Source organism: Aptenodytes forsteri, unplaced genomic scaffold (genome assembly GCF_000699145.1).
Source record: "Aptenodytes forsteri isolate BGI_AS27 unplaced genomic scaffold, ASM69914v1 Scaffold75, whole genome shotgun sequence".
In the NCBI taxonomy this organism is placed as follows: domain Eukaryota; kingdom Metazoa; phylum Chordata; class Aves; order Sphenisciformes; family Spheniscidae; genus Aptenodytes; species Aptenodytes forsteri.
Window position 1 is genome coordinate 2342768 of NW_008794171.1, and position 27060 is coordinate 2369827.

Consider the following 27060-nt stretch of genomic DNA (forward strand, 5'->3'; position numbering starts at 1 on the left):
CCCTACTCCTGCTGGCCACACTATTTCTGATACAGGCCAGGATGTATCTTCCTCAAGAAAGCGAGCTTTAAAAATCTATCTAGAAGTGATGGAATAAAAGCTTGGTGCTCAAAATATTGCCTAAGACTTTTTCTGTACAGTGAAAGAGGAGATGGACAAGGACAGGCAAGGAAAACATAGCAATAAAGAGGAGATAGACAAGGACAGGCAAGGAAAACATAGCAATGTAATAGACATATGATCATTATTTTACTTGGACAAGCTGTACTTTTTCTGCAGACAGTTCCCCAGTATGCTGTAGGGTTGTAGATCCACCTTTCAGTGAACAATGAATTCATTGTTACCTTCTGCAGACAAGAAAGAGTGGGCCAGGCCTGGGCTGCATTGGTTTACTGAGGATTCAGTCTTCTGTCTTTGGGGGTTAGGTAGTAGAATTTATGTTCACATACCTTGAATACCTTCGATACCAGCTTCCTCAGCTTTTTTACTTTGAATGAACAGAGCTTTATTTTGTTGCAGTGAGACATGATTATAGATGGATTTTTTTTTTTCCTGAGTAAATGTTGTTAAATATATTGGTTTTAATTTTCCAAAATTCTGGAGTTGTCTGTACTTTAAACTAATCAAAAAATCTGTATAGCTGTCTCTTCTACCTGAAATACTTATTTTAAAAGTGCCAAGGGATGGAGAATTGCTTCATTCTTGCCATTTTAGTGGTACTTCCTGAAAAAGGGAAAGATGACCATATGTATTTAAACATTAAGCATGTCTGCTCTTAAGTTATCAATTACAAGATTAATTTTTAGTGGCCATGACAATTAAATCACAGTTTGTCTGGTTATCTGCAGACTGAATTCTCTTGTGGTTTTTTTTGGTCCAGTCATATAAAATGTACAGGAGAGATTTCTGATTAGAATTAGACAGACCCTTGCAGCTTAGTTGTAGAAAGACTGGGTGGAGCAGGATACTTAAGGCAAGGAATGAGGAGACAGTGGTATTACTGGGGGATGTTTATACCTACGGCATGCAGCTTGAAATGAAAGGGAAGATACTTTGCCTAACGGATGATGGTAGATTAGCCAGGTTATTTCAAAGATTTGATTATGCTTCTTTGCCAGTAAATTATGGGTAGTTTTGACTTTATTTGGTGGATTAAAGGAAGATGGGTTATGCTTTTATGTAAATTAAGAAACCAAAGGTTGAGGTTACAAAAGGAATCAAGTATTAAGTTCCAAGTAAAATAATAGTAGCGACATGTGCCGGTGTCTCAGAAATGATAGGAAGATCTCTGTGAAGCAGGGGACAGAGAAAAGATGGAGAATTTATTCAATTAATGAGGGAGAAAGTGATGGAAAATGAGAAGTTATGAAAATAATCAGTTTTGGCTAAAGTATCTGATTATATAGGTGTTTAGGGCTATGATGGGGGCTAGTGTGAACTGGGGGAGAAAGAGCATGAAGGAAGCAGAGCATGGAAATCAGAAGCAGGGAAAAGACCCATTAAAAAAAAAGTTAAAAAAAAAAAATCTTTGAAACTCTGAAAGTTAACTCATCTCATGGATCTCACAGTTCTCTCGCCTCCAGCATTCTGCCCCTGGTGACCTTACTCGGGAGAGAAGATTATTCCCCAAAGTTTTCCCTGACCATAGTATCTCCCATCACTAGGTTGTGCCGTGGTTGTATATGTGGTGATGGGTTATAGGTCTGAAGAGTGTGGGAGTTACTGGACTAGATTAATGATACTGCTTGTTATAGCAGAAATGGTTGGTTGAACAAGGGTAGAGCAACATTGAAACCTTAGTGTGAGATACTGAATTGATGCAGCATTCCTTTTGAGAGAAGATGTTATGGTGCAAGTATTGGACAGAGAGAGAGAATCAGAGGTGTGGGTTTTTTCTTTCGAAGTTATTCAGTCATCTAGGTAGGGTGTTAGTTTTTTAAGAAAATCATTTAAAAGCACTGAAGAGTGCAATTAATTTCTGGCTCCAGAAAAAAGGACAAGAAAGCATGTTCAGCTTCAGTGTTCCAAAAAGGAAGCAATAAAACCACAACTAAAAAGCATTTGTGAAAAGAGCCTTATCTCTTTTGCATTCAGTTAAAATGTTAGGTCTTCTGAAGTCCTTGCAACAGGGACTATAGAGGTACTGGAAAGAAATTTAGAGTGAAAATCTATCCAGCAGCTGCCCAACAGTGACATAGTGACAGAACAAGCACTGGCTCACGTCATACCTCCTGTCAGCCTCTGTCTCCTTATGAACACTTCATGGACCTTTTGGATCCTGATGGAATTTAACAGCTTAGGGAGCAGGGAGTTTGTGTAATATATGTGTAATTGGTTGTTACTTGGCTTGATGTTACTCTTATGAGGTATAGAACTTTTCAGCTTGTCTGGAACAGGTGATACTGGATACTGTATAAAACCTGGCTCAAGTTCTTTGCATAATTTCTTTGGGGATCAGTTCTGCCAAGGGAAGCATCTCCTGCAGTGACAACAACTGGCTCGAAACACCTGCTGCTGCTCAGAGAGAGTGCTGAACCTGGGAAGGCTCGCTGCTGATGCTGGGAAGGGACACCCTCGCCTAGACTGAGTGATGCAGGAAAGGCTGCATTAGCATCCTCATCTGTTCAGTCTGGAGGCGGATCTAGTCCTGATACTAACTCAAGGGTAATCAGGGAGAAATTAGCATTTTAAAATCAATTTTGCATGGCTGCAAAAACCAATGCTGACTAAAAGCATGGAAAACTGTTGGTTGGTACCTCAGCAGCATTCCCCACTTAAATCAACAGAGCTACTTGTTAGCTTGGAGTGGGCTGCATGCTTCAAGATGTTAATGCGTCTTTGGCTAATAATATTATCCTGTATTTCTTTTTGCATATCTTTTCCTTAAATTCAGTATAAATTAAGGTTGTAATGTTAAAGTGACGTTGATGATACGGGAACACATGTTTAGATGTAGTATGTTTTATTTTGACCTACTCATTAGTGTGCATGAAATGACATCATTGAGTTTAATGAGTAAACTTAATTTAATAGACAGTTAAATAGCAAGAGTTAGTATGCGTAAGAGAATTGTCCTATGATGTTTTTAAATTGCTTTTTAATTTTTTTTAATTAAGTCTTTGTTTTCTTGGAGAAACATGGGCCTTCAGAAGGAGTGGATTTAAATGCAAGAGATAAAAAATTGCAATAAAGATAGAAATTTAAAAAAAATTATATTTGAATGCTTCCTCTGGAGTCAAGCACATTGAATATAGTATGTGTCACTTGTCCTTTGTTTTCCTTTATGAACTAAGTTTCAATAGACAATTGTTAACAGCTGTTAAGAATAGGGTAGAACTATAGTTGTAGTTTGCCTGTGAGGAATTGTAAATGGTACTTGCTCTTTATTCTGTTGATTTCACATTACTTCAATTCAAATATTGATGTCTAAATTGAATTTCTCATAATAATCACTTTTTCAAATTTTTCACATATGGCCTATGAGAAATCATAGCATCTTGCTGGAGGTAACAATGTTTGTCCATAGAACCACAGAAAAATTAAGTTGAAAAAGACCTCTGGAGGTGGTCAAGTACAAACTGCTGCTCAAAAAAAGATCTACCTTCAGTTGGATTAGTTTCCTCGGGACCCTATCCAGCTGAGCTATGAAAGTATCTGAGAATGGAGGCTCTGCAACCTCTCTTGGTAGCCTGTCCCAGCAATTAGCTGTTCTCTTTATAAAATTATTTTTCCTTATGTCGAACTGAAAATTTCCCTTGTTGCAACTAGTGACTGTTGCTTCTCATTCCTTGACAGTGCATGACTTTGAAATTGGCTCGGTCGTCTCTGCAAGCCCTCTCTTCCTTTGGTTAGCTGAAGGCTTCAAGGAGATTCCCTGCTCTAGTCTTCTCTTCAGGATGAGTTAACTCAGCTCTCAGCCTCTCATGTGTTCCAGCCTGCTAGCTACCTTGACCTCCCTCAGCTGGACTTCCCCCATATGTCAATGTCTATCTTGTACTGGGTGTCCAAAACTGGACATGGTATCCAGGTGCAGTTTCTCAAGTGCCACAGAAAGGAAGAATTGCTTTCTTCGACCTGCTGCCTGTTGTCTTGCTGGTGTAGCCCATGTGCATGCACAGCCTGCATAACGGTGGGCTGCTGACTCATGTTCAGCTTCTTGTCTATCAGGATGCCCAGGTGCCTTTCTGCAGAACTGCTCCCTAGCATGACAGTCCTCAGCTTCTACTTCTGCATAGCATTACTCTGTCCAATGTTGATGACTTCACTTTTGTCTTTGTTGAGCTTCATGAGGTTTCTCTCTGCCCAGTCCTCCAGCTTGTTGAGGTCCCTCTGAACTGAGGCTCTACTCTCCTTTGTGTCAACTACTATTCCCAACTTAATGTCATCTACCAACATGCTAAGGGTATGTTCTGTCCCATCATCCAAGTCATTAATGAGGATATTAATCAGCATCACCCCTACTACCAACCCTGCAGCAGCAACATAAGTAACCAGTCTCCAGTTGAACTCAGTACCCTTTGAGCCCTCTAGTCCAGACTGTTTTTCACCCAACTTCTAATCCTGCCATCCAGTCCCTATCTCTCTAATTTGGTTACAAAGGATGCCATGGGATCCTGCATAGATAGTCTTGCTCAGTGGAAGTAAATGACATCCACTGCTTTCCCTTTGTCCATAGAGCCAATCTTTTCATTAGAACAGGCCATGAGATTGGCTAAGTGTGGTTTATCCTTGATAAATCCATGCTGGCTTGGCAATTCAGAGCATGCTTTGTGCAGGTAAAGTGACCGTTGCCCTCAGACCTGCCCTGAGGAAGGAGCACCTCATAGTCCCTGTAGGCTCAGATCTGGATGGTGTCTTCCATTAGGAGTTTGTCTTGGTCCAATCCCCTGACATGCCAGGGGTGGCCGCTCAAGCTGGTGCAGGGGACCTTGCCCTGCAGCAAGTCACCACCTCTGTTATTCAGATCCAGCAGTCTCGCACAGTCTTGATCAATGTCTCCAGGCTTCCTGTGCACCCCCTCCTGCAGCAATGGTTGTGCCAACTGCCTTGGTCCTGGTTGCTGGAGCTCCCTAGGGGTCAAGTCTCTGGGAGGCTGGACCTGAGTCCTTTCACTGCCTCGCAGCATTTCCTGCTCAGCAGAAAAACTCCTGTGCTGTCTTTTTGCTCCCAACTGCTGCTCACTTACCTCCTGAACGCTGCCAGGTGCTACATGCTCCTTCCTCCTGCTCTGCTCTCTGGACAGGGCGTGGAAGCCATTCTACATCTGATATAAAGCATTGTGTATGTGTAAAATGTCATTACTAATAATAGTTATTTATTAAAATCTGGTGCAGTTGTATAAACATATCTTTTCTTTTAATGTCTGTCTTTCAGAATGGCTATAGTCAGTGTTTGTCATACACGTGTAATGTTTTGCTATTTCAATTGAAGATGTAGCCAAAAAGTAGGAAGTTTCTTTCCCTTCTGCATTTTTATGAATAGTCTGCAGGGCTTTTTTTGTCTGAAAGAAGGCATCATAATGAGCAGTCCCATAGTCTTTGACTTGAGGTCACTCTGACTGAGAAACCACAGGAAATTTTTTTCCTCCATTAGTAGTCTCCTACCGATTGCTTTTGCTGTCCTTCAGAGGGGCAGGCAGTCTCACAGATCCCTTTTCTGCCAGGAGTCATGGTTGAAAAACATGAGATTTTTTTCATGGCTGGCATGTGTGTCTGAGTTCATTGCCTGCCTTCTTCCAGGAATGTACGAAATGAATGATGGACACTCTGGAAATCAAATCTCTGTGCCAGTGAAGTTATTAAGAGACTCCTGATATCTGTAAGCTGGGCAAGCAATTGCCATTAAAGCGTGAAATGTAGCTTGAAATAAAATCTTACTGTAACAATTTATGCTTGTTAAGATTTCCAGAAACTGTAGAACATGGCAGAACTTAGCAGAAAATATATTCCATTTATAATCACCAGAGAATTAACAGATACACGCTGAATGAGCATTTTTATTACTGGTCCAGGCCCAAATGCTATCTGTTTGTAGGAACTCAAGAATGGGAAAACTCAGATGAAGGGAAAAATTGCCTGTAATTTGCATCCTTCAAAGCTCTTAATAAGGAGGTATGTTAAAACAATCTAATTGCAACTGAGGACAAAAGAATCTGAAGTGCCGTCTGTCCTACTTGGCAGTTTTTGATGTGAAATATAAAAAGATGACTTGATAGGTACCGTATGGACACAGAAGCTTAATTCATTTAGAGGAATGAACATATTTTGTCTGTGGCAGTAAAGTAATACTTCTAGCCACGTGTCTCCTTTTGTATTTTTTCTGCTGCTCAACTCTGTCATTTAAAAATTGCTTTAAGTTTTGAAACTCTTCCTGGTTTAAATTTTGCTTTCTCCACCAGAATAAGTTACAGTGCAAGCTTAGATTGCTTTCTGGAGGAAAAATGTCAGCAGTGGAGGCTCTGAATTATATAAAGAAGATCCTCAGTTAAGATGTATCATGTATTTTAATTGAAGATGAACAAAAATTTGGAAATGCCTCCAAATGTGCATCTTTTTAGAGATCTCTTTGTTCCCAAGTATAAAATGACTTCTTCAGGATTTCTAGTGTGGGAGAAATACAACAACGTGGGATGGATTGGCAGTGGTGATACTCAACGATAGGTCAGGAAGTGAATATCAGTGAGTGACCAGGAGGAAAGGAATGGTTGCCCTATAGAAAATAATAGGCAACAATTCAAATCTACAGTTTGTTTGTTAATTAGTGGATGAAATCTGCTTTTTTTATAACTTACATTGGTTAAATTGAAAACAGTAAATGTTCAGTCATTTAAAAAGCCATTTTGACAGTAGCTTTTACAGGGCAACCCTGTAAAAGATTTGACATAAGTGCTACCCAGAGACGACAAGCTTGTTTAATTACAGTGTCATACTGTTGATCGAATATAACCTGCATGTCTACTGAAAGATAAGCTGAACTGCGGTCTTTATTCCACTGACTATATTGACTAGCTCTTCGTTACCGATCTTCATTACAGAAACTTAGATATTTTACTTATATGTAGGCATACAAAATTAGGTGTTTTAATCTTGAACTATATCCCATATTGAGTATCTGAGATGAGTGTACAGTTCTTCTGAATGACCTGGGGAAAGAATGCTTGTCTAGGAGCATCCACGTACCTTCAGTTTGTGTCTTAATGAAGACATAAAAGGATCTGTTATGCTGATGAAATTCAAGGTGGGAAGAGCAGCATGTGAGCTTGTTACTTGGATTTCCTGCCTTGCCTGGAAATTTTATGTTGGTGGCCGAAAACTTAAGTTGGAACTTACTAAGTGTATTTTTCTATACACGATATAGTACATGTAAAAGGCAATCTCTCCACAAACTCCATGCAGCAATGGTTGTAATTCACTTTGAAGTGATGGCAAGCCCAGCAAGCTCGCTTGGCTATAGTTCAGGCTCAAAGCACTATGTTTAAGAAAAGCGGTACTTAGTGTGCCTGGCCCTATCTCATCAGAAAAATGAAAAAGAGCATGGGTCTGTTTTCTGGTAGTCGTGGACTCAAGCTTCCTGTACGGGGAGAGCTGAGACTGAGCATGTGCTTGTGTGTCAACTGTGCATGGTAGGTTTGTCTGTGATGGAGACTGTCAGTGCAGACATACCTAATAAAAACAGGAGAATTACCCTTGGATTCTGAACAATTAAGTTAAAAAAAAAATTGTGTTGCTCATATTGCCTGTGTATTTTCACCTGGGCACCATAAGTTTCTCGTCAGTTTTTCTAACCTGTAAATACTGCTTTATATTTCCACACTGATGCTGTTTTCCAACCGAGATAGGCGCTTTTCAGTAATTGAACATTTCTATCAGGTGCATAAAACATTGTGACTTTCCAGGCTGTAAAACATTATTGTAGAGTAATCTTTATTAATAACATCACCTAAATTTCGGAAATTGGCTTTGAAAGGGGGGGAGAAAAGTAGTCCTACTGTGAGGACATAAGGTGTAATTGATTCTACCTCTATTTCCAGGTACTCCCATTGGAAAACAGAATGAAGGACACCACGCGTTTCCCACAGGCACTGAATATCGGCATGGGAATAGTCATGACCTTGTATATCTCATTAGCCACTCTAGGGTATCTGCGCTTTGGGGATGAAATCAAAGGCAGCATAACTTTAAACCTGCCACAAGATATATGGTAAGTGCGTATGTGACTTAAAACCAGTAATCTAGAGGGCAAAAATGTTGCAAAGGTTGTTACATGCCTCAGTGCTGTCATGCTTATAACTGATAGATGCTCAAACTCTTTTAAAAAGTATACTGTATATACTATCTCTGTGCCTTCTGCAGTTGAGCTATGATCCTAGCCAGCAATTTCTTGCATGTTAAAAGGAATTGCATATGGAAACAGACCAATGATCTTTATAGTAAAGTATTCCATCTCTAGTGGGAGGTAGTTCCGGGTGTACTGAAGGAGGGAATATGCAGTTTGCAACCAGCTATATTGCAGTTCTGAAACCAGTTAGTTTTACCTTGGGTATCCTGGTAATATAGTGGCCTTTTTTAGTGGAGTCACTGAGTTTAGCAGGTAAAAAACTGGAATAGAAGACATCAAAGCTGAATAGATTGGTAGCTCAGATGCAAGTCCATGCGTAATGCATAATAATGGCTTCCTATCAGGAAAATGAAGCTTATGCTTGCCACTGCCTCAGAGATAATTTTTGTTTAGCTTTTTTTTTTAAGGCTGTGAGATCTCCATGTGTCACGTGCTGAAGAAACGCTGAAGACTATTTCAACTGGTGCATTGTTAATTCTGTATCTATCTATGGGTGGATATATACTGTGACTATTAATTTAAATATATCTCTTAATTTGTTTAGTACCTTAATGTCTGATGGGCCTGAAATTAGGTGTATCAGCAGGGCACAAGTGTAAAAGCTGAAAAGTATTTTAATGTTTTCATTCTGATCAAGTAATGTCTTACATGTTATATGCTTGCATCTACTTGTTGTTCAGTGTCGACAGAATATTGAAGCATATAGCATTTCGAAGTAGTGAAAACGCAAATTATGTGAAACAAAAACTGCTTTGCTGAACTGAATGCTGACTCCTTTTTTACTCTTTGAAAAAGAGAACACATTTAAAGAATGTTCTTAATTTTCAAGTATTACTTTTTCACTCTTTTTTTCCATTTTCAGTCCTTGGAGTCAGTGTGAGCTATGCATTTTTAATATTCTTAAAAAGTTTTGTTTAATTGCCTGACTGATGGGGCTCTGAGCAACCTGATCTAGTTGAAGATGTCCCTGCCCACAGCAGGGGGGTTGGACTAGATGACCTTTAGAGGTCCCTTCCAACCCAAACTATTCTATGATTCCAATGATAAATACGTGAACTGATAACAAAATGTGTCTTGAGGGTTGAATTTTTTTTTGTTGCTAGAATTTTCATGTCTCTGTCGATGCTTTTTTGTTTGTTTTGTTTTTGTACTGCTATTGTAAAAACGCAGATTTGGGCCTCAGTTTTTTGCCCGTTTTGTGTTTTTTGTGTGGGTTTTTTTTTTCCTTCCCTATTTTTTCCTGTGGTTCTGTTTTTTGGGGCATATTGCTCATGATATGTATTTAATCGTGTCCTTCCATTGGACATACATATACATTAAAAAACCCAGAAGTCTTCAAACATTTACTGCATCCGTTCTGTCTATATGATGCATCTGAAAGGGAATATACTTCTATTTGTAATATTACATGGTATTGCTCATTGTTGATATGATTTGTAAAAAGTTCATTTTAAATGGTAGCTCTGGGTTTCTTTGTGCTTTAAGAGAAGTGCTCTTAAAAAAGGAGGAGGGAGAGGAATGTGGAATGAGGTAAGGTTGCTCGGTCTGTGGCTTTTTATTGCACTCATGCAAGCAACAGGATGAACTTTATTCTGCTGTAATATTCTGTTTTATTCTGCAGCCTTGCTGTCTTACAGGGCTATTCAAATATGAGTTTTCAAATACCTCTTGGCTACAGTGCAGATGTGATGATAAGATGATATTTATCCTGATGTTTTTACAGACCTAATGCAAAGAAAGAGATAATAAAAGAGATGGAAACTGGTCTTCTGTAAGGTGGAGAATTGACCTTATTAGTTTAATAACCTCAGAGCTGCTCAGGGCATATATGTAGAGTTAACAAAGTCATCTGTTTTCTTCTTACCCTGGAGTGTACCCCAGAGCACCAAAGTTAGGAGAAGCAGCTCAGTGGTATGCCCGTGGGTTGGGATGTACGATGCCATTGCTGTGCAGTACTGTGGGTCCACCTGATACAGTACTGATGAGCAAATGTGTGCAGTTAACTGTGCTAGCAAAACAAATTTCCAGTGAACCATATAACAATATTTTGTTATTCGGTCCTCACATAGAAAGCCAGTAAGTGGCTGAATTGAACCAGAGAAATGCAAAGAGCGGATGAGGTTTTAGAAGAAAGTGGTCATGCAGAAGAGCCTGGAATGTAGCTAAGCAGTGGGACTTGGCTTATGTGTTTAATTCCAGCTGGACAATCCCTGTCTTAAAAATAAGCCTTTCCTGATAAAGAAAATTAAAATTCTGCTGCTTTCTGAGTTTTATTTGATGTTCTTGCAAATGAATTGACCAGAAGGCATACACAGGCCCTAGACCAGTTAAGTCCTTAAGTTTAATTTAAATAGAGGACTGTTCGTATTCTTAAAAACATTCTGCTAGATTGGAGCTTTTGGAGAAGAGACGTGTTGCAGTTCTAGTTTAGACTGTGTTTTGGAGTACAAATTGTCACTCAGCATAATGTTGAAAATTGACTTTATGAAGAGAAAGTAGTTTTCAGCTTGTTTTTGCTGATCTTTAACAGCAACTTCTTTCTGGAATCAAAGAATTCTATTTTACTGCATTAAATAATTTTTCTTTTTTTACATGCAGTTATGTTTAGCTGTTTGGAATATCTTAGTAATTGTTTTTCATATCCTCAGAAGTATGCAGAGTACCTAGTGACATGAATCTTTTTACTCAGTTCGTTGCTGACTGAGGAGAGGACACACAGACACAGAGTATAGTTTACCTGATTTATTCATGATCACGAGGTGCCTCCTGACCCAAGCCAAGGAGGAGCACCATTTGCCTAAAGCAGCACATATTTATAGTAAAAAAGTGCATAATTATTGTCACGTGACCATCAGTTCGAACCAAGTCCTGCGACATCTGCAAATAAGGATTATGGGGAAATTCTGCTTTAGTACTTAGTAGTGTCCTTGGTTTGGGTCTCATAGAATCATAGAATGATTTGGGTTGGAGAGGACCTTTAAAGACCATCTATTCCAACCCCCCCTGCCATGGGCTGTAAAAAAGTCATAATTATTGTCACGTGACCATCAGTTCGAACCAAGTCCTGCGACATCTTTCTAGACCAGGTTGCTCAAAGGCCCACCCAACCTGACCTTGAACACTTCCAGTGACGGGGCACACACAGCTTCTCTGGGCAACCTGTTCCGGTGTCTCACCACCCTTATTGTAAAAAATTTCTTTTTTGTCCTTGGCTGGGGTCTCATCTTCTTGAGGCTGAAGATTCTTTCCACCATCTCTTCTTCCTTAAGATGTAAGTGACAGTCTTTGTGCAACAATTCCCTTACTGTGAATCCCAAAGGTTGACTACCATACAAATATTATAGCATATTAGAGTTCAACAAGACGTTACACGGTACTAGTTCAAGTGGAAGCTTAGCATAATTAATGCCCTATTGGGTCTAGCTGTATTGATATGCAAGTTTTGTTACACTAGTTTCCAATTTTTTCCCCTTAAAAGAGGTATAACAAAATCTAAAATGTAGAATTGGAGAGAGGCAGACTTTTGTTAACTTCTTTGAGCACATATGAATGATTTAGAATTTTTTTAAAAGGTAGCCTAAGGAGCCATCTTTATCTGATTGGACTATAATATTAAATTACTAGTAAAATCACTTTAATAACATAAAAATTGTTTCCTAATCTGAAAAAATTGAATCCTTGTAGAGCTAGAAAAATAGTTAGTGTAATGGAGACGCTTACTTTGAACTACTGTGTATTCAAAGCTTTGAATCCTGTTTTTGAATATCTTTTAAAAATTATTTTTGTAAAGGTTTGGGGTGATCTGAAGCCTGAGGATTACAGGCTATTCGTGGGTAGCTGGTCAGTTTTTCTTTTTGTTAACCAGCTAAAATCCATGTGAGCTTCTGGAATAAGGACAGCGATGCAGACCTGATAGGAAAGTGACTCTGTTTTTTTCCACTAAATTTCTTAAAGCTGCTCAGCAATCGAAAAGAATTATGTCACAAACGCAGTGGCTTCTAAACTAGCTACACCATTATGTCACCATGTGAAGTGATGTAATAGTTTTTCTGTCCCTTTGAAATATGCCTTTGGGGCTTTATTGAGTTGTGTACAGGGATGGTCAAACCTTTAATACAAATAATTTAGGACCTGTTAGTCAAAATGTATTTTTAGTCAAAGTGTATTTTTCTTTTTTCCCCATATATACACTTTTAATTCCTTCTGTATATTTGTTCAGTTAATAAAAAAACTGATTTTTTTGTTAGCAGTCTTTCGGTATCATCAAAAATTGAAAACTTGATGAACTGGCTTACATTGTGAGATGAGAAGCACGTAAGGCTGGGCTGAAAGGGCTATTCAAGTTCATCAGCTGCATTCCTCTGTTCAAAACCACTCCAGTGTACCAAAACCATTACTGACTGCATGTTCAACACTTCCTTCAAAATGTTGAAGGAAGGATGATGGAGGCATCCTGTTGTGGTAGGAAAAAGGTGAGCTGTATGGATACAAATTTTGTCATGCCATGCCATTTGGCCACAGGACGAGGGGCCAAAAGCAGTCCTGGCCAGATTTTATTCACTAATGACAGATACAGGCTATGATACTCAAAGGGAGTACACTTTGAGTGACCCCTGCCAGGCTTTGAGAGATACAGAAACAAAGGTGCACTTTCTTCTTTCCCTGCTCTTGCCGCTGTTTTTTCTTTTCTTACTGTTGCAAGTTGCCTTTGCCTTTCTGGTTGCAGTTGAACTTCTTTTTGAGGACTGAAGCAACAAAGTATGCAGTGCTTTGGTCTGCTCAGCATCATCTGTTATCAAAGGTTGTTTATGAGAAATATTTCCTCTTTCATTTGTGAACACACAACACCCTATAGCAAATGAACCAAACTTTACTCAAAAGCTTTGATGATGTTCTTATGTGCATTCTTACAAACAAAATCATACCAAGAGACTCATAACTTGTGTCAGATAGCTGTAAGCAGACTTAGGGCAAATGCTTGTAGTTTATGCAGTACGGATTAAAAGTGCATCTAAATTTATAACTGTTGGTGGCATGGGTAATTCTTTGTCACTTTGTTCATTCAGCCACAAATTACAGTGGTAAAAGTGTCCACACTTCTTTTTTTTGGAAGATTTGCTCTAGTTTTTTGAGAACTTAACAAAAGTTCTCAAACTAATTTCTCTGAGACCTTCTCTTGGAGTAGATCTGCGGACATTTTGTTTACAAAAAGCTGGAGAGGAAGGAAAACCAAGGAAAAACCAATAATGCTACAATCATATAGCAACGGATTTCACTGTGTTAAGATAAGTGAGATAAGAGCATGAGCATGGTATCTAAAAACCCTTAACTATCTTGGAAAAAAAAGGAATTTGTTATTTAAAATTTGGCAAGACAGTGCCAATATATAGGTTATTTTCCAACACATGTAAGGAAGCAAGATGCACAAGTCCATGCAAAATTATATTGAAGTTAGGCTGCCAACCCATTCAGGCATTATTTTAAAAATATTTTCCTTATTTTATACCTGAGCCTCACAGCCGCTTTTATTATATTTCTTACTGAAATACAGTTTATATGAGGGTAGATGTGAATTTTTGTCCTTGATTTTTTTTGTCTTCACCTTTGATATGACTCTTTTTTTCTGATAAATACTAATAATCTTTTCCTTTACTCACAGGATAGGGTTTTCTGGTTCAGCACAGATCTGAAAAAAAATACATAAAAATTAAAGCTGGATGATCTGAAGTCAGTTAATATCTTTGGAACAGTAGAGAGTACTTTGAACCAATTTAGGCAAGAAGTTGTTAAATGTAGCTGAGCTTTATATTGTTTATAAAGAAACTGTCCACTATGTTGCACTTTCTGAACATTTTTATCTATACTTTGATGACATGCAGGGTGAAATAACACTAGAATGGAAAGAGATTAATGAGAATAGAAATTCTTCGCTCTTCTTAAAATGTAGCTTGTGCCTTTTACCAGTCTGTGTAGAGATAATTTTGCTTTTTATGTAACTGAATTCTTGGAGTGGTGCAAGACAGCAGCTTGTCTTTGTCTGGCACAGAATTTAAAATCATCCTAATGTAGCTTTTCAAAAAAATACAGTCTCTTAAAAAAAAAAAAAAATCTTAATCCCTAAAATGTTTGTCTAGTTACAGCAGCTCTAGTCCTGTATGTTAGGAATCAAAATGAACTCTTTTCTACACAAGCATACCTTTTTCCAATTTCTTTTTTTTAGTAATATATCCTGCCGATCCACCACTGCCATAAGATTGGCACAATTTGGAGCTGTAGAACTTGGTACTCCTTTGTGTTGCTCTAAACCCTATGAAATTCTGGTACAAACCAGTGTTTTTTCCCGTCATTACTGACTTTAAATATCAGGGCCATTACTTACACTTCCATCACTTTGTATCTGACACAACCCTATGCCAAACTTTGGTTGTGTGTTACTACTCCTTTTTGACATGGCACAGTAATTTAACAGTGTTCTGTACCTAGTGCTTTTGAAGAGGAAGGTGTGGACAGCAAGCAAATTTGGTTATGGGTGTTTTCTAGCCTTGAAGATACACCTTCCAATTTTAATAAATTTCCTGAGATGTCCTCTTCCCAATGTGAAAAGTGTTTTCAGGAACACTTTGTGAATATACAGAAATCTGGAAGATACTGGCTTTGGTCTTTAAAATGGCCAGTGTATACTTCCACTGTGAAAGCTGTATCAATGTGCAGATTATATTTGATGTGAATTTGGAATTTTCTTTTCCCAAATAACTGCTTGCTGTATAACCTGCTCTTCTTTCAAGTTTATTGATTTATGATTGCAGGATATGGACTTTTTGTGGGTTTTTTTTGGGTACCTATTTTGGCAGTATGCTTATCTTCAGCATTTTTGTAGGCAGTTATAACTGTTGCAAGCAGATAATATTATCTTTTTGCTTACTGGGAATATATATATGTAATGCCTTAGTGCCATGTGGCCATAATGATACTTTGAGCATCAGACAGAATCCTGCTACCACTCATGAAAGAGCCTAACACATTGTATCTTTTTGCACTTTTCCTTCAGTTGATCGTGATCATCATCACCATAACTATTACTAAGTTTTGCACCTCTTTTTATTCTGTTGGGAGAACTTCATAGCAAGATATTAAAACAGAATAGAACATAATCTGTGTAACATTTAGTTTTCTATAACAGAATGACTGGTTTGGCTCTGAAAGCTGGAACTGTGGCCTTCCTGAGTGCATATAGTTTTGGAAGCAATAATTGATATGCAGGAAGGGCATCAAAGCTGGCTGGAAAAAATTACTTCTCTAGGATTTTCTCACACAAAATCACCACACCGCTCTTAAACGGAGACTTTGTTGCTTAGATCGCAATTACAGCTATTGATCTTCAAAGAGATTTTTATTTTACTATTAGTGCTTATGTTACTAAGGTTTTTTTAAATTGTGTTAAGAACCTGATACTCCATTTTGTGTTTGATCAATAGTTACCTGATAGCAAAGACTGATTGTCAAAATGGTAGTGCATGTTCAGTTTTCATCCTCATTAAGAAACACAAACAGCATTGCTTGAATTTTTGTTTTCCCCCACATTAAAATACTTCTGTTGTATTGTTTTGCCCATTATTGCAGCTTCTGTGTTAAAGAAATAATTTGGCAAGAGAGGGATGAAATCCTGTATATGTAATATGGCTTTTATTAGTATAGTAAATTGTTTTAGTATAATAAATTAATATAATTAGTATAATGTTGATCACTGACTGTGTCTCGGCTTATCTCTTGAAATGAGTAGTGGCTACTTTCTGTCATCGTGGCCCTCAGCCTACTACTTAAGGACTCCGTAAATCACATTCTGGCTCAAAGCAAGCCTGTAGGCACAGAACCATGGAGAGACTGGGGTGCTGGGGAGTGTGCGGTAGCTTGGATTTCTTCTTTTTATTTTCCCCCACTGTGGAGCTGGGACACAGTCACTGAACACTCTAAGGTTTGGGGTCTTGGAAGCTATAAATACAGCTTTGTGGGATTTGAGCTGAATTTTAGTTTCATGGAGGCTGACCTAGTGTTGATTTGGTTGTGTTGTCTAATATGCAGGGAGTTCTCAGAGTAAGTAGAAAAACCCTGGCATTGCACGTGTCAGAAGCAAAATTTGAACCTATTGCTCTGAAAAGCCAAACAATCTTTCTGTCCACATCTTCCTTCTGTTTGGAAGGAAGTATATATTTATATTTTAAATATAAAATTTATATTTGCCGTGTGTTTTTTGATGTACAATTTTAGAAAAAAAGCCACTGTTGTTAACCAAAAATAGTCTAGGGGAAAAAATTATAGTCACTTTACCAGTCTTTTTAGTTAACAACCTAACAACTGTGGGGATTTTTGTAAACCTTAAAGTGAAGGGAAAAAAAAAAGCACTGAACAGGTTATATTTTAATAGGCCTTAAAGCTTGTTAAATACTCTGAATTTACATACAAGGTGAAGAATCTGGATCTAATTATAAATGTGGGGATTTGCTTGCTTAGCCATTAATGAATTCTCAAATGTGATATGACAGAAAATTCTTTAAAAGAAAAAAAAAATTAGCTTGCTAATTTTTTTAATGAAGAGTTTGCAACTTAAATGAACACGTGTAAATGTTTTGAACAGGTTGTACCAGTCTGTAAAGATTCTGTACTCCTTCGGGATTTTTGTGACCTATTCGATTCAGTACTACGTCCCTGCGGAGATCCTCATTCCAGCTGTCACCTCCAAAGTGGAGCAGAAGTGGAAGTTACTCTGTGAGCTTGCGGCAAGAGCACTATTAGTCTGCTCAACCTGTAAGTATGTGCAGAACATCCATAAAAAAGCTTGCTATTACACGTTGTTGGGGCCTGCTTATTTAAAGACATGTTTTGTTATTTGTTTTTCCAGAGGCTAGCAGACCTGAAATTTTGTTTCAATGATTCAGTATGTTTTGATTTTCATGAACAAGTGAATCTAATGTTGTATTTGTATTTTAACCGTGCTTTTTTTAGTAGGTGTTACCAATTATTTGACAACCCTAACTTTTGCAATAATACTCTAAAGCTGCCAACTTGAAAATAATTTTCTTAGAATAAAAGTTTTAAAGTAATAGACACATGTTGCTGTTTCATGTCAGTGTTTCTCTATGTGATCTGCAGTACATGCTGCTCGTGGAGAAATCCTTTTTCTGTTGTGTCAGTCTGAGGATTAAGCCCAAGGTGTGCTGCTCTGTGTACATACAATAGCACTGGCGAACATGGATGGTTGGTCAGAGTGTTCATGCAGGGCCACTTATTTTAGGTGATAATGCTCCAAAGTAGTTTTGTACCTCTCCACTCAATGTCTGTTACTCCTTTTGTTTTTCTCACTTGTCCTCTACTCTTCCCATCCCTCGTACTGTGTCCCCACCTTTCTCACAGCAAGTCTAAGTACCGTAGACACTAGTAGTAATCAGCAGTGCTCACTGAATGGGGAGCATGGCCTCATCTAGGAATCAATACTCTTGCAGATAATGAACTGAGGAGGAAGTTTAGGTTTGTCGTTACAACTCCCATCTAAAGTGCTGAATAACAGGAAGCTTTTCTCAAAGCTGTTATAAAAAATTGTTTCCAGTACAAAGCTGGCTTCTTGACTCCACCATTTGTACTGAAATGAGCTGTTTACCTTAAAAAAAACCCCAAACCACCAAACAAGCAAAAAATGCCAAACCTTGTTTTTTAGAGGGAAAATATTGATGAAAACAGAGTTTAGTTTTTGTTGGCTCTCTTCTCTTGGTGAGTACTGACCGGTGGCTAATGTGCTGGACGGCCGCTAATAATTGTTGTCAAAGAGAACTTGAACATCCAGCGAGACCTTCTTAAGGTCAAGCCTGTTGAGATTAACAGTTTAATGTTGGTGCAATTTAATTACTGCAGTAAGGAAAGGGAAATACCATTGGTCTAATAACTTGCTGCTCTGAAAATACATCTGCTATGTGAAATTAAAAAAAAAAAAATGTGAAAAGCTTTCTTGCATAATGAAGTGCAGATCTCCTGAAGCACCATATAGCCTGTGTTCTGCTTCGGGTCTTCATGGTGCATAGCAAACCTGTTAAGATTTTAAGATTGAGGATAGATGAATAGCTCTTGTAATACCGGAGAGACATCTAGATCAAAATGCTTCAGAATCCAAAATGCTTTTCAGTGTCTCGCCAGAACCGGAGTAAACTTTACAGTCTTAACCATATCTTGGTGTCATGAGGCCGTCAACTTCCACTCATTCTCTGTTGTGCTTTATGTGCCCCTTATAACCCGCCCTGGTAATGATACCACAATACATTTGAAAAGCTAAAATTCTTGTAGATCCAAACTGTTACTTACAGCTGAAGGTTTCGGGAGTTTATAGGTGAAAAAGATGCTTTCAGAGATGTGTCTGATGAGAAGAGCCCGTGGTGAATAGGTTTAAAAGCACATTTGCCTGTTTGACTTTGGGAAATTATGAATGACTCCATGATATTCAGCCCTAGTTGTTTTTTTTTTCTTAATTTTATTATTGAGCTTTGTAGTTACTGGGTAGTCTGGGAAGGCAAAACTGTGGAACAATCTCCAAGAAAAGGAAGTAGAAAAAAATAGAGAATTAGCTTTAAAATCTGGAAGAGGAGTCTGTGAAAGGTAAAAAGAAATGGAAGCAAAGCAGAGGTGGGGTACCTTGTGAGCGAGACTTGAAAATGGAGCGGTTGCCTGTTGGGTATAATTAACTACAGTTGGGTGAGTTGGGAGAGGAAGAATCTAATCCAGCATGAATTGTGGTGGGTCCCTTTTTCCCAGAGGTATGTTGACATGTATTCTTTCTTCTACTTTTTGTTTTCATGCAATTATGCATTGTGATTTTTTCTGGGTTTTTTTCATTATAAACCAGCAGCTAATGGTCTTTCTTTTCTGAAGGCATAATCAATACTTTAAAATTATTCAGTATAAAGTGAATGCTATATCTTTATTTCTTTTAAAAAAATGTGTAGTAAAATTGGACCTGGTTTGTGCCATTGAGACTTAATCTGTGATGTGAATCTCTAAAATGGACCTGCTGAAGTGTTACAGGTGTTACTGGGATATTTGAGAGCATTAAACTGTTTGCTGCAAGGCACAGAAAAGTAAAACTAAAAATTTGCTCTTAAATGTTTGATGTTTGCCAGGCTGTTGTGTGATATGTTGTGTTTATCCAAGTCGTCATTTCAGTTTTTTTCAAGTATTTTCTACAAATTCTATGCATGCAGTATCCAGAATACTTTTTCACCAACAATTGTGTCTGTAAGCTCCCATGCTTACACTCCCCTTCTGTTTGTCATTTTTCATTGAAGCATTGGTTATAAACCAGAATTGATTTAAGTAGTGTTTCGCTTTCACTAGGTGCAGACCATGGTTCCTAAAATGATTCAGAAAAGTGTTTCTTTATTACAAAGAAAAAACCCAAAACCTTTTAAATTGAGTTTTAAAAATGAAATGGTTTTGGTATCTGTGACGGAATATGTTGTAATGTCTGGACCATTCAGAGGTCATACACTGACTAAAAGGACTCTGCCTGCTTGAAAATAATTCTGTAAAAAGAGAAACTTCAGCTGTGTTACTAATGACACATTAGCTTCTTAAGTGAAGACTTGAAAAATCAGTTATTACTAATTTTTTGGGCTTTTGCATTTCTCAGATAAATACCAATGAGGTCATTGTTTTATTGTTGCAGTGTATCAGAAACTTTACCGGGAAAAAGCATACCCTGGAGTGTTTTTTTTTGGTTTGTTTGGTAAGGTTTGTTTTAAATAAGAACTTGACAAACGACTGGAGATGTAGCACACATCCAAAAACCCATATGCCTTGCTTATGGTTTTTCATTATTTACTTGCTCACTGTTGGGCACTTAGCATTGCAGGAGGATGATCACAAGTATATTACCTATTTTTAGATTTGCATGTTCGTCTTCCTCTGCTATTGTTTCACAAATGAGACCTTATCTGAAGCATGCTATGGAAAATACACTTGACCCCTAATGTCACCAGTCTGAGCCAAACCTTCAAGCTTGGGGCAGGGGAGGAGCGTACCCAGGGAGGAGCGTACCCAGCCATTGGGAAGTGCATGGCTGGGCTGGGTGGTTGTTGCTCTGGGAGTAGGTCAGTCTTTGCTCCCTTAGCAGTTCTCGAGGAGCAGTGAGAGCACCTGGACTCTTTTTCTAGACAGAAGTGGTAGTTAAAGCTGTTCAAAAGATTGTTTCTTACCATATTGGAAAGAAAGTTACAAATAGACTTAAGAACAATGTTCACAGTAGGTGTCTGAAATTTCACATCTGTTCTTAGCAGCTTTTTCAAGAGTCTGACATGGTATTATTCAAGATAAAAGCAAATACTAAGGAGTATTTTTGCTGGCAGAGTGCTGGACTGGCAAAAGCATGCTTTTCCTTTGTTTATAGCCCCTTGTTTATACTTTTTGAACAAGGAAACAGTGAGTGGAAATGACTTGACAGACCTTGTTCCCTACTGCTTTTCTCCCTTCTTCCAATTTAGTTTCGTGGTAAAATAGCATCTTAGTATTGCATGGGTAAAACTGCAAGTCAGATACTTTTGAATTTTAAGAAAAAGGACGGAGAGGGGTTTTCGCTTCATGTGATACTGAACACTTCTCTCCATTTCATTTGCAAGAGATGTACATCTCTTCATCTTTGCTTGGATTTCACTGTGTGTGGTGTAGCAAGTTGGAAAATCACACCATACTTCATAAATCATAACACTAAACGGTTGTTTTACAAGCTCAGGTGAGCACCTTGTGCACGGACTGGAGGGATGAGCTAGGCTTATGGTGAAAGTCCAGACTAGAGCTGGAGACTGGGTTTGGTAGTTGTTGAAAGCGGGTGGGAGCTAGTCTTGTGGCTAGCTAGGCAGAAATATGATTGAAAGCTGGACTAAGCATCACTGTGGGGGGCAAAGTTAGAAATTAGGAACACATACAAACAGAAGGAATGGGACGAGAGCCACCATAGGATTTGGAAAGCACTGAAAACACATATGGAGGTGCAGTGTTGTGTGGATACTCACTGGCTGCCCTCAGGTCATGCTTGGAAGTTCACCACTGGAAGTTCATCCAGGCACGTGCCTAAGGATCTCCAGCAGCTGTGTACGTTACAGCCTCTGCCTGATGACTTGCCAGCTTTGTCCTTTGGTGGGTCAGTTCAGCTCTTTGTAATAGTTAGAGACACTCCTTGTAAGACGTAAGAGGACAGAAAATCTATCTGATTGTGCTCAGATAGTACAACCACATCCTTGTGGTTTCAGTAGGTTCTGTTACTGTTGCATATGCATTTTTATTTGAAGTGTAATTGCTTTTCATGTATTTTTCTCACAGATTTTACTTAGTGTTTGTGGTATTTGAATATCAGGTAACTTCAGTACTTTGAAATATTTGTCAGCGTGGAATTTTTATAATGTTGAAAGTATTTACCCTGATTTTCTATTTTTAAAACACACGTCACAAAAATAGTTTGGATCTATGTTTGCTGCATCTGCTTGGATACAGGTTGGGCACGGTGCCCATGGTTCAGCCCTTAGCTGAGCCTGTTATGTCATGGGGTTGTAGCTACTGCACATTGGGATTAACCATTTGAGTGTGAAGCTTTTTAGTTTGCTTCTGAAGGAACTGGACCATCCTGGCTGAATTTTTAAAAGCTTTGTTAATATCTTTACATAGAACAGTGTAAGTTTTACTTTTATCTTTCGAGAGACCAGTTTGTCTGGAAGAACAAGAAAAAAACCATCTACCCAAAGAGTCTTGTTCAGTGCATTGCTTGAAATAAGCTGCCATTATATCATGAGAGTTTTTTACTCTACCCTGCTTACCTGGCACTCAGATCATGGTAATTGTGGAAGGGGAGAGTTTGGAGAGGTTTTGTTGAGCCTGAACAGTTAATTCTCCTGTGTTAACAGTTTCAAAGTATGCTGAGCACATGGAGATTGAGAGGAGATCTGGAGATCATCAGCTTCAACTGCCAAGCATTAGTCAATATTGATGCTAAATAGCATCAAACATATTCACTTCTGTTGATGCCTCTCAGTGAAAATTATGGTTAAAAAATTTAGGGTGGGGCAGTAGAATGTAAATGTAAGTTTCTCTCTAACTGTCTAACAAAGACTTACTCATGTTTTCTGCCAGAAGGGCACTAAAATTAAATTGTGCTTGCTGGAGCTGTTGGAAGAGGTAAAAAAAAAAAAAAAAAAGTATTGAGAAAATAATTTTCATCTGTATGGTGGCAGCAAATCCATGAAGAAATAAAGGAATAAAATAGAAAAGAACAATTTAAGCAGTAATTTAGTTATTAAAGAATAAGTTGCATTTGATTTATTAATTTCAAGATAGTAGTGAAAGAATTTCTTTTGTGAGTTGGTAAAAGCTGCTGAAGAGCATCAGCAAATATAATGGAGAAAACTGGAGTTGAGAGTTAATAGTTTTTTCCATCCACACAAGAAATACAGATTTTTTTTCAGATTTTTTTTTTTTAATAGCTTAATTTAGGGCTGCATTCCTGCAGCCACGGTGCTCCTGTTAAAATGAAAATTAAGAAATATTGCATTTGAATGTGGATGTGGAGATAGCAGTTGAATTGTCAGCTGTTTTGATTGCTAGCTTGAAATGAAACAAATTTAATTGAATGGCTGATCCAGCTGAGCATGAACTGAGCTGTTAGTGAGCTGCTTTCCATTAAAAAAAAAACCAGCCTAAGCTTAGTGTGTAATTTTACCAAGAAAAAAAATGCATTATTCAGTTGAACTCAGCAGTTATGCTTGTCTAAATATTTCCCCATTTTAACTGTACCTGGTTTTAGGAAAGAACAGTTCTTGATGCTGAACAATTAGGCACAAGATAACACGATGTTTACTAGATATCTTGAACTGTTTAATGACATTGTGCCAATAAAATACTCGCTAGAGTAGCTGCAGCAGAGGTAACATGAAGGAATTTTAAGTTCTATATAGATTTTAATATAAACTTTTAAGATTAAGTGATAATAATTTATATAGAAGTAATTTGTGTATCAGTCATTAGACAGATTTTTTTTAGGAAGAGTTTGTTCATTTTAAAGGGTAGTATTAGCGATGGATAAATTGAATAGTTAACTTTGTGATTTTAAAAAATTCCAGATGGGATTTAGGATATTTGTGTGGACTGTTAACAGGACCCTTGAAGTGGGCTTAAACACAAAATAATTGTTTAGGAATTATCAAAGGAATAAAATTAAATATTTGATTAATTAATTCAATTTTTTTTTTTCAGTGTGGGTTTGTATGTTTTTTTCTTGGATATGGATGGCTGATGAGCATAATTCTTATTTCCTAGTAGAAGATCCTGTGCTGTGGTTTTCAGTTGAGAGATGAGAACAAGCATCATTGTGTGTTTTTTAGGCATGTGCTTAGGCATGAGAAATAAGATACGTGAAATCCAAGTTCTTCCAACCTGTCTGAGTATCTTTGCAAGAAGAATGGATCTCTTAATATCAGGGTTATATCCTGATTATGATTTCTTTCTCTTGATGTGCCATTATGAATTATGGCACATCTTATGAATTGCTGTTGGTGTAGGCATCACTTTATGTACATATAACTAATGTTCTTTATCACAGTACAAATATTAAACTTTTTTTAACCTGATTTTAACATATGGATACCAAATGTCTATCTGGTTATCCAATCTATTTGGTTAAATGTTATGGATTATTTGAATGGTGCTAGAAGTGTTTCTTATTGCTGGTTCTAGAGACGTTAACTTGTGAATATAAGTTGTATGAGGTAACGGGTTGGGGATTTTCTTTCTAAGACTAGCACTGCTCCAGAAGTAACCGTAGGGTCCAGCAGAATGGTCTAATGTTAGTATTCATCCAAGCCTTAGGAAGCCAGCTGGTTTAGTTCTTCCTTTTGGTCCATTGCTTCAGCTGACATCAGATCTTCTTTAAAAGTGCCTCTGATACGGACCCAAACAAGATACTACTTGCAAATGATTATATTCTTAAAACCTTACACAGAAAGCTAAGGTTGTGAAGTAAATTACTGAAAACTTTAAACGTGTCCTGCTTTATTTATTTTTTTAATCACTGCTGTGTCGACTGGACCTCCTTTGGTTCAGGTGTTAATTAGGATTCTGTGAATAAATTCAGATTTTGAAGTGCAGCTGTTGTCCAAAATTTTTTTGTAGGTATGGGACAGGAAGAAAATTATGGGCTTTGTGATTGAGGTGAAAAATAGAAAATTATAGAAGATTGGTAATAAGAAAAATTAAAAATATTTTAAAACAGCAGCAATGTCTTTGTCATAAAATTTCCTTGATTTTTCTTTTTGAGACATTTGTTTTATTTAAAAAAAAAAACAGTTAAGAACAAGTAGTTCAGCAGTGCATTTATGTACTCTGAAATAGTTGGTCCTATTCTGGGCCAGTAATTATTTCCTAGTAAACAGACCTTATTACTTGCCACAGTTTAGTGTTTGCATTAAATATGTATTTTACAACTCTGCAGGAATTCTTGTGGAAAAACATTATGGTATTTTAATTGAAAATTGGATTATAGCAGAGCCTTTTTTTTTCTTTTTTTAAATTTGTGGTTGCTTTTACAGGCTCCTTTGCAAAATTTAAAAATCTAATCTGTTCCAGCTTGCTGTTGACACTTTTTGATATGAATTTTGATGATGTTTGTTTTTCTTATTTCTAAGTATAAGGCTACCTTTTCTCTAATGCTTTATGGATTTTGTGCCAGGCACTGATGCTGGCTAGATTCCTTGGGACGGCTGGTGGCTGATGGGTAGTAATGGCAATGCTGGGATGAGCAGTCAATTAGGAGCCTGGTCTATGCACTGCAATGAAGGCAGAGTTGCGTGGCACCATACTTTTACATGTGTAAGTTTATCTTGTAGATGTGTAATTTTAAATGAGATGAACTTTATTCTCTGTGGTTTATACCAGTTTCCGTCTGACAGGTTTCAATATCCGTATAATTTTTACCTATAAAATCCTGCATGGAGTTTTCCTATCCAATACCACAGCGCTATTTTTTTGCTTATTCCCTATCCAGTATCTCCTGAATATCAATCTTACCAATTTTCAGTGACGGTTTAGCTGTAAAAAATTCATGAATCTGGTGGTTTCTAAATTTATAACTTGAACCTTTGGAAAAAAGGTGGGAAGTTTTGTTGGGTTTTTTTTTTTTCTAAAGGAAATTCTAGCACAGCAAATTTCTTGATATACTTCTAAACTTGATGAGAAGGAGTAACACACCTGCTCAGTTACCCTGCTGCTATTTGGGAGAGATGGGTTTAGTTTTAGGCTGCAACATTCTGTGTTACTTGAAGAACTCAGCTGATCATCCTGGATATAATACTTAGTATTTAGAAGGGTTCCAGAGCCATATACATGTATTTACGATGAGATGGTCAAGTACTGCAATGAAAGGGAGTATAGTAATAGAAATAGTGCAGCAAATTCAGATGCCAGTGTGTAATACTGAAATTATATATTGTAATATATAATCTATATATCTGGGTGTTTTATATATGGGTCTCAATTAGGATTCACGCATAGGCTGTAACTTCTTTAAATGCATTAACAAAATCACTCTATACATGGTGAAAAGTGTTTTAAAAGTATTGTCAAAACTAAGACAATATATTTTTTTGTAGTTTAGATGTTATTAGTGCAAAGGAAGCCAGGAAAAAGATGAGAATTATATTATGTTTGAACGGTTTAGAGGTTCCTTTCTGACTCATGCCTTCAGCAAATACGGTGAATAAAAATTACCAGACTGTGCTTACTAATTTCAAATATTTTTCGTTACTTATGGTACAACGACACATTGTTAAGTGCAAGTTGAAGATTGATAATACCATTTACAGTGTAAACCTATGTGGCAGTCCATGCTCTGAAGATTTTAGGTGATGCATGGCATAAGTTGCAAAGTGCTACGTGGGTTAAGAGTCATCTAGTTTAGCATGCAGAAGTCTGCTCTCTGGACCCCTGCACCTGCAGTGGTCATCCTAGCTAGGCTCCTTGTAATCAAGGGAGAGAAACAGGTGCTTGGAAGGGCACAATTTGTCTGATCTATTTTACATATTTGGTTCTGAACAAGTTGAACTGGGCCAAAGAAGTGCTTGTTTCCTTCTTCGCGCTATTTAAAGGAATATAGGTGAGAAATATATCTAGCATTTGGTACAATGAATCCTTCTTGGGAAGAGTGAGAAGTGATGCTGAATATCATGCTCAGTTGCCTGCAATTCAATCCCATCTTCCTTTTCTAACAATAATTTCAAAACTAATCAAGCCCGCTTTTACTTTTTGTTCCACTTTATATTATCCATCTGTATGCTTACAAACATAATGAAATGGTGATATGAAAATTCTTTGTCCAAATAACAAAAATATATCTAGTCTCTAGCTAATGGGAAATGAACTTTGTAATATGTGTATGACTTTGTATCTCTCCGTTATTTTGGCCCATTATATTTCTATGCATGAACTGGCTTAGAAGAGAAGGTCATTTATGGGGTGCCTTCTTAAATGTCGTACATGAGCCAGTGATTTTCTGTCATGCTTACTGAGTGGAGCAGCTATTTTTGCATGTAATCCTTATGCATTTTACATCTATCCAGTGGATCATAGGCTTGAAATTTCCATAAGATCCAAAGATTCCTAAGGGGGAAGTAAAGGAAGAGGCAGATGGAAAAATACCCTTTTTTCCTA

The 27060-nt window shown here is 37.6% G+C and overlaps 1 protein-coding gene across 1 annotated transcript in view; it reads left to right on the forward strand.

Moving 5' to 3' along the window:
- SLC36A4 (solute carrier family 36 member 4) overlaps positions 1-27060 on the forward strand; it is a 109651-nt gene that overhangs the window by 30948 nt on the left and 51643 nt on the right. The window contains exons 8-9 of the mRNA XM_009282294.1: positions 8030-8199; positions 16970-17139. Coding sequence (XP_009280569.1) covers positions 8030-8199; positions 16970-17139 — 340 coding nt within the window. The remainder of the gene's footprint in view (positions 1-8029; positions 8200-16969; positions 17140-27060) is intronic.